We start from the raw sequence: 8,837 nt of genomic DNA, 5'->3' as shown, positions 1-8,837 counted from the left end.
GAAAGGAATTATGCAGTCAACCCTAGGTCTACAGAATCTTTGCACTGAACCCCCTTCCTCTGTCTGACGGTTTATGGATGCTTAAATGTCATCTATAAATAGAGACACAGAAATATATAATGTATCTTTGGATGCATAAATCAATTTCTTATAGCAATAACGATAATGGGATCTTTCTCCATTAATCATTTTGAAGTTCTAGAAAATCCAACATCTAGGGGTAGTTAATTTAAAGGTTAAAACATTGTAATCAGAATATAGAATAGCATTTAGGTCAAAGCACTAGAGCTAATAGAAAATTTATTGATTTTAACTTCTGGAGAATTTGCAGAACAATGTAACAGAGTACCCACATTAGGGGCCAAATTATGCAGTGGCATGATTAGCACAACAGCTTCACTAAGCTCATTGCAAGAATTTATATAATAAAAGAAAAAGAAGGACGTACTTCCAAGGGACACCTTCGCCGATTAAATATTATTTTATCTGGATCGTTAGCACTGTAATTAGAAACAATAATGAAGGAAGTCTCAAATCAATGAGTTTTTCATTTGAATAGCTGAAACAACTTTACTAAAGTTTAATCTTAAGAGTTTCAAAATAGTGAAAAAGATGATATAGTTGATAACAAAAACCTGAGTTATCCACAGCAACAGTTTCAGGTTCAAGCTGATGAAAAGAACCACAGCTTCTTACATCAATAGTTTCTTGAAAATAACATAGGCAGCCATCAAAACCTCAAATATCCCAGCGGCAGCTTAGTGCAATCATACTTACAGCTGTCACTTGATAGCACCTAAATGCACCCCAGAAGAAAAAGAAGCCAACAGTGTCCAACCATGAAACTTATTCAACCTTTTGGATGAATTTGCTGCATGGAAATGGTTTCATAATCTGAACAAAGGCAAGATTTCTGCAAGAAGTAGCATAATTTTGTTTGAGTTCTGCTTCAGTTTGATCTTGTAACAGATGGAAATAAAATATTAGAAACTTTTGCATATTCCTGGCATAAAAATTGATTGAAATATTTTATGCTTTTGAATTAGAGAACAAACAATGACAGAGCAGGAGAAGAAATCACCTGAGGCAGACGATGATTGTAATTGCAAATCCCAATACACTCAAGCTCCCAAAATTTGCTCACTCAAAAAACTATCTCATCATCCTTTGCCAGTCCACACCAGTTCCCAGCGAACAATACTAAATTCTGACATTTGCCTAAATAGGCAGCTAAGTATCCTCAGCCTGATTACATGGATAACTAAAACAACTTTACTAAAGTTTAATCTTAAGAGTTTCAAAACAGTGGAAAAGATGGCAGTTGATTAAAAAAAAAAAAAAACCTGAGTTATCCATAGCGGCAGGTCCAGGTTCAGGCTGATGAAAAGAACCGCAGCTTCTGACAATAGCATGGGCAGTCATCAAAACCTCAAATTTCCCAGCAGCAGTTTAATGCAATCATACTTAAAATAGTCACTTGATAGCAAATAACAAAAATGCAGGAGAAGAAATTACCTGAGGCCGAGGATGATCGTAATTGCAGTGCAACGGCTTGGGAATTTTTTCAAGGGGCTCCATTCACTGCCAACTGCCAACTGCTGCCTCGAAATGGTTTCTTTTTCTTTGGATTCTGTTACTGGCAATCCTTCCTCTAATAAGCTTCTCTTTTCATGTCCTGCCCTGCTTCCTGCATCACATCATACATTTAGTTACAAGAAATTGGTCACCCAGTTAAAGTAAGCAAACCTAGAAAATTAATCACTCAACTCAAAATCAAAATTAATGTAAACTTATGAATCATGTAATGGTCAAAATAGTCAGGCATGCCAGTAATTTACCTGTTTTGACATCAACCTAAGTTCAGTCACGCTTGTGCAGAAAATTGTCAATAATGGCAATACGTTCAATCTGTGGCAAATTAAGCTTCGTTTTTTGGTTGTCGGGACCTCGAAAGGTTATTATTCAACTCCAAAGCCAAACTAAATGTAGGTCACTTGTCCTGCAAAAGAATTACTCATATTGCATTAATAATCTTTTACGGTAACGTTACCCATCTCACAAATTAAAAATCGTACATTCAGAAGATATGAAAATCAGAATATTAGAAAGTATGTATTGCAGATTTCTGATATAGAGTTTGATTCAAAATGCTATTTACGCTTCTTAATTAGATTAAAAACAACAACAAAGCAAATCAGAGTAAGAGAAGAAATTACTTGTCAAAGCCCAAAATGGAGGTTGGGAATGTGTGATATCTTAGGCCAGTCTTCTCCTTCCCCCTTGCGGTAACGTTCTTCCAGAAGGTCACACCCCTCAATGCGCAATTTCTTCAATGTTGTCGTTTGATGAATGTGGTCGGGCAGTGCCTTTAATTTGCGGCATAAATAAATTTCCAAGTAAGAAAGACGTGGCATGATGTTGATGAAGGTGTTTCCCGTTCTTGTAATCCCATAATCCCACTCCTCCAATTCGAACATAGACTCAATTGAAAGTGATTTCAATTTGGGGAAGGCAATAGTAACTGATGAAGATGACGATGAGTCATGATGATCACTTTCTATCCCCAAAAATTCATCACCCAATCTTTTCACACTCGGCGTGTAAACCACTCTGAGTTCTTCAAGGGACGGCAATTTTCCCAAAGGAGGCAGCTGCTCACAATTTTTGCACCAATTGAGATCTAAACTCCTTAGATTGGTTAATGACGTCATCCAGCTGGGGAAAACAGTGTTGCCTCTGTATGAGCATATCGCTAATTCCTTTAAATACGGAGGTGGTCGCAGGGCTTCAAGAAGAAGTTGATCGTCCTCGTTCTTCCTCCTTTCTCCTCCTCTTTTCTCCTTCTCGTCAAACTCAAGGGTCAAACTGAAGAGGTATTTCTTTTTGTCAAGTTCTAATCGCTTAGCCTCGCCCACGTCTGATACATCACCCAGTCCACGTATACCACATACTTGAAGGTGTTCCAAGTTTTTAAGAGATTCGAGCCTACATGCTTTCCTACCATCAAGACATCGTCTTCCACTCACACGGACCTCTTCCAATGTCCGAAGACTCTTTAATCTCGCAATCCCTACTGGCATGTACCTTACAAAATCGGTAGATCTATTTAGTAAATGCTTCATGTTTATTAACTTCCCAATCCCTTCAGGTAATTCTTTAAGACACGAACAACTACAAATATCTAACTTTTCTAGATTATATAGCTCGCACAATGCCTCCGGTAGCTTCTCTATTTTCTGACCAGACAAATTAAGGTATCTTAAATGTATTAGCTTTTTTATATTTCTTGGAATCTCTGAAGGCAAATACAAGCTAGGAAAATCTAATGCCCTTAAACTTGTCAATTCCCTAAATAATTCTTCTAGGATCTCGCCATTTAATGATGAATGATCAAATCTACGACATTCAATTAAAAGGCTACGAATTCTTTTAGTTCTACAAGTGGAGATAGGAAATGTAGACTCTTTACCAATGATTAACATTAAATGACGAACCTTCTCATCAAGAGAGTTTTTGACGTTTAGTTCCTCACTACCATTAATTTCCAACGACAAACATTCATTTTCACTTACAAATTGGGCCAAATCATGTACCATATCATGCATCTTGCACTTTATAATACGATTATCGTAACTTTTCTCAAACTCTTGAAAGAAAGAGCGAGAAGCTAAGATGCCAAAATACTCTTCACCTATAGTCTCCAACTCCTCATCTTGTTCTGCTGCTTCTGCACTAAGATAACCTTGAGCCATCCACAAAGTAATTAGTTTGTCTTTTTCTATATTGTAGTCTTTTGGAAAGACAGCACAATAGGAGAAACATCTTTTTACTCTAGATGGCAAATTGTTATAACTCAACCACAAAGGGGTTAGAACACCTTTCTCGATCTCTTCTACCTTCCATAAATCACTATTTAAAATTCTTTTCCACTCTTCTTCAGTTTTTTTAGAGCTCATGAGACCTCCCATTGTCTTTGCAGCAAGAGGTAAACCTTTACACTTTCTTGCAATTCTTTGACCAATTTGTTCCAATTTTTCACACTCCTCAGTGGATCGACCGAAAAATGCTAACTGCTTAAACAACGCCCAACATTCTTCTTCAGCCAATTCCTTGATAGAGATAACATCTGTGGATCTCATCATGCTCGCAATTGACTCGTTACGTGTCGTAATTAAAATTTTACTTCCATGGAGACCTTTCTTTAAGCAATGGTAGAATGGTTCCCATTTAATGTAATCTCCGTCCCACACATCATCTAAGACAAGAAGAAACCTCTTTCCCGCAATAGATTCGTCAATACTTATAAGAAGAGATTGCAATGCATCTAAATTAGAAGTTGAACCAGTCAAAGCTTCAAGCATCGCTTTGGCAATCCTAAACTCGTCAAAAGTTTCTGATACACACACCCATAAAATTTTGTCGAACTGTCTCTTCACCTCGTCATGATTACAAGCTAGTTGTGCAAGAGTAGTTTTCCCGATGCCTCCCATACCAACAATTGAGATGATATGAAGGCCTTTTTGTTGCTCACTGCTCTCACACAACAGCATGCTTACGAGTGCATTCCTCTCACCAACTCTACCGCAAATCTCTTCCTCATCAATCAAGGAGGTACTCTGTACACGTCTTGGTCTTTCACTACTTTTACTAACACTCCCAACAAATTTAAACATGTCTTTTTGAGTGGCAATATCGTCCAGCTCTTCATTGATTTCCTTGATCTTGACAGCTACGTCACGATGCAAAATGACTTGTTTGAAACCAAAGCAAGAGGCAGGAAAGCAGGAACATACCTTCTTCTTCTGATTAGGAGCAACAAGAGCATTGTCATAAACGCTGCCCTTAATTTGCAATTTGCCTCTTGCTGTGATCCACTCATCCAACACATCTTCAATGTCGTAGGATGCGTACTTGAGCCTACCCAGCCAAAGTCTGACAGCTCTGTCCGTCACTTGCTTTTCCTCTGCATCCTCGAGCACAGCTTGAATGGCTTGAAGGTGGTTGGTAAGTTTTTTCACTTCTTTTTTGACACCAGTCACAAGTAGCACCTGTAACACCCCAGAGCTAATGAAAAATCATGAAATATTATGGAGAGTCTCGTACAAATTTATATTATCCAAATTTCATGATTTTACAAACCATCCACATTAAGTTATAAGCATCTTATTTCCACTAAAAGGCCAATTAAAACAAAATCGTGAAACAGATTTCCTATCAAACTTTTGTCAAATTCTAAGTCACTTAACGGGAACAAAAAATCATAAAAATCAATCTGAGCATAGCATAAAATGTGACTATCATATCCTCAAAAGTTGGAGCCCAAAATCTAAGAATCATAAGAGATACAAATTCAACAAAGAGACTATATCAGAAGCCAAATTAAAATTTAACTTGAAAAGAAATTATATGAAATCACTTACCAAACTCAAAGAATGTATGAAAATTATGAAATTTTTCAGAGAGTCTGAATAATGGACATGGAATTCTGTGCTGAGAAGAGTTTTTTTCACTAAACATTGAATTAATGAATGTTTGACAAACTTGAGTGTTCTGCAAAAGCTTAGATCACCATTGAATATTCGTGCTGAGTTAAAATTGTGGGTTTTGATCATTTCTTAGATATGGAAGTTATAGTAAGTTACCAAAATATGAGTAGTTATTGAGAATATAAATGAAATAAAATAAAAATAAGTGGTTACTACATCACCTTTTAATTAAATTCAATTCAAATTTCAAAATTTAAAATTACCAGATAAATAAAATAACGAAAAAATATAATATTTTTGATAAAAACCAAACCAATTAAAATCATTGGAAGTATTTGTAATATGAGGGGTGTAGCTTCGATCACCTGTTGTTTTATCTCTTCAGCAGCGAAGGAAATCAGCTGCTCCAAGATAGTGGAAACGACGGCATCAACCATGGTGAATACAAGAGGAGACAAATTGATTTTTGCAAAAGTGATCGGAAGGATATTGAAGTGTTTGTGAAAATGAATTCCGGGCAATAGCTTTCTTATTTATGCTTCAAATCACATGATTGGCTTTACTTCTCAACCACGTAAATAAAGAAAAGAATAAGACACTGAGAGATGAAAGAATATTTTGTGAATGCACACTGTTTCCATTGCTTTAACTTGAATATTTTTACACTACTTTACAAGCTTGGTATTTTGTTTTTATTTACCAATCACATGGTCTTTGTCTCCACTTCATTACTTTACAGGCTTGCTATTTTATTTTATTTGCCCGTCACATGGCCCATCACATGGTCATTGTCTCCACTTCATTACTTTACAGGCTTGCTATTTTATTTTATTTGCCAATCACATGGTAATTATCTCCGGTTCACTTTGTCTCCATCACGGGTCCGCCTATAATACAGCAGCTGTATCTCATACAGCAGCTTTTTATTATTTTTTTAATATAGCAGATAACCGGCCACCGATACCCTCATTTTAATTGGTTAAAAGTGGCAAATATTAAAAGGTAACTATCGTTCAGCTCCCTCACTTTATGTAAATATGAAGATAATCAATTCAAAATTAGAAAACTATCAAAGACCCCCTCATTAAAAAAAAAAGAAATACTTCTTTTCCATTTAATTCATGGAAAACTAGTTAATATTTAATATATTTAAATTATGTACTAATGAAAAAAATATAAATAAGTAAAATTAATAGATTAATATATTTAAAAATAATAATTATATTATTTTCTTAATATTACATTATATATTTAACGATATTTTACTTTAAAAAATGTAACTTATGTACTAACGAGAATAATATTTTAATATAATAAATTACAATAAATTATATATCAATTAAACTATTTTTTATATTACTTTATAAATGTAATGATGTTTTGCTTAAAAAACTATCAAAACAATTTTATCAACTTTTAATCACATTAAAATCCAAGTATCTAAACATATAACGGAAACGATTCTATTATAAATATTTGGAAGAAATCAATCCCAGTATCCACACAAATACATATAGGACTTAAATCCCTACCTACTAAAATGAGTGCAATGTTTATGGAACTATCAAATAATTATCATACCAAAAATCATAATTATCCCTCAAATGTTGTTGTTGTTATTATTAGTGGCTAATATTATTATGTTCTATGTATACCCTCTAAAAAATTAATTGTATACCCTCTAATATTAATATGTTCTATGTATACCCTATAAATTTAATTGTACATTAGACAAATATAAAGCATCTAATATTTGATACTTTTAAATAAAACTCACAAACAATTCTTTTATACAAATTAATTAATACAGACTTATGTCAAATTAATTACTTTATTTAATCTTTTTTTTTTGCTAAAGTAAATTCTTTTTGCTAAACATTAATCAAATTCATAATGGTACATAGTATGGATAATTATAATTTGAATGCAACTAATATTGAATAATGTTATATTAAATTATATTTATGGTTATATACTTTAGGCATGACAATTACATTTTTAAACTAAATCAAATTATTTGAGTAATACTGCACCGACTAGATGGTTACATGATTTGTATACTGAGTGCCCATTTGGTATGACTTATTTAATAGATATAAGTACTTATTTAATCCCATAATCTCTTGTAATAATTTTTGTTGTTGTTTGGTTGTTTTCTAATAAAGATTTTGAAGCTTAAATAAGCTATTTTGCCTCTAATAGTAAAAGCGCAAATTTTGAGCTTTTGGGAATAAAGGTTGAATTTTTTTTTAAATGTTAAAATATCTAAAATATCCTCTATTCATTTGAAAATCTTGTTTTATTCTTTTCATAACATAACTTTTAAAAAACTTGCCTATTAAAGTAATTTCGTAAATTTTTAATAAAAAAATTTATTAACAACCAAACAACTAATTTTTTTTTTTTTTGTAAAAGCTCTATTTATAAATGCTTTACTAACAAAAACTCTACTTAAATAACCTCTATTTGAAAAGTTGTACCAAACGGAGCCTGAATAGTGTGCAATTATCATAAAATTAGTTCAATCTTACATTTATATCTATATTTTTTCAAAATTAAGTTAATTTATATAACAACTAAAAATAATAAAATTATGTAATATTAACAAGCTTAAATTTTATATCTATATTTTTAAATTAAATTAAATTATATTTTTGGTGAAATATTAAGTGATTAGGTTTCATTTAGGCGGGTAAAACTACCGTCAAGATAAAACACAATTTTTTTTCTTTTTTAAATACCCTGTATACATTTACAATTTTTTTAATTTTTTCCCAAATTTTTATACAAAATATAAATACCTCTCATTCTTCCATTGTTTTTTTTTTTTAATGAGAACTATTGCTCATGATGACATTCACAATCATATATATACTGAGACCCGTTTACATCAATTTTGATATGATACCGCTCGGATTTTTAACCCTCTCAAATATTCGAGGGACGTCAACTCCCATCCTGGGAGAAAGACTGCCTTCACTCAAGCTCTGGGGCTCCAAGGAAGGAAATTTAAATTAAACCCCTACAATGCGTCTGCGGAGGCTCGAACCACTTCCCTCACATTTGTGAGGGAGTGACTCTGGCCACTTGGGCTAAGCCCAAGTGGTTTCATTCTTCCATTGTTAGAAACCCTAGCCGCTCAACTCAAAAATATCACCGGCCGCCATCGTAGATGCTCAACAAAAAGAAAAACAATCGGTCGCCATGAGTTTTTGCTCCTAAATTTTGTAAATCTCGCTCTTTTCTTTTGTCTTTCTCACTACAATCCACTAGATCCCTCTTCTTTTCACCTTCATTAATCTCCCAAAATAAATCAATAAAAAAGTTGGCATCTTTCGAATACTTACAGTT

The 8,837-nt window shown here is 33.5% G+C and overlaps 1 protein-coding gene across 2 annotated transcripts in view; it reads right to left on the bottom strand.

Annotated features, from left to right (window-relative positions):
• The window catches only part of LOC112097640 (putative disease resistance protein RGA3), a 17,414-nt gene extending 11,284 nt beyond the window's left edge, over nt 1–6,130 (bottom strand). Inside the window, exons 1-4 of one of the 2 annotated variants that reach the window (XM_024182874.1) lie at nt 5,852–6,130; nt 2,217–5,048; nt 1,839–1,999; nt 1,623–1,687 (exon numbers count right to left, since the gene is read on the bottom strand). In XM_024182874.1, coding sequence (XP_024038642.1) covers nt 2,220–5,048; nt 5,852–5,923 — 2,901 coding nt within the window. In that variant the 5' untranslated portion in view covers nt 5,924–6,130 and the 3' untranslated portion in view covers nt 1,623–1,687; nt 1,839–1,999; nt 2,217–2,219. Of the gene's footprint in view, nt 1–1,622; nt 1,688–1,838; nt 2,000–2,216; nt 5,049–5,851 lie in introns of those variants that run through there. The other variant, XM_024182875.1, reaches the window with a different exon arrangement.
• Between the last annotated feature and the right edge of the window lie 2,707 nt (nt 6,131–8,837).

Source organism: Citrus clementina, unplaced genomic scaffold (assembly GCF_000493195.1).
Source record: "Citrus clementina cultivar Clemenules unplaced genomic scaffold, Citrus_clementina_v1.0 scaffold_5, whole genome shotgun sequence".
NCBI lineage: Eukaryota > Viridiplantae > Streptophyta > Magnoliopsida > Sapindales > Rutaceae > Citrus > Citrus x clementina.
Note: the sequence above shows the minus strand (reverse complement) of the source record. Positions and strands in the feature narration are given on the sequence as shown.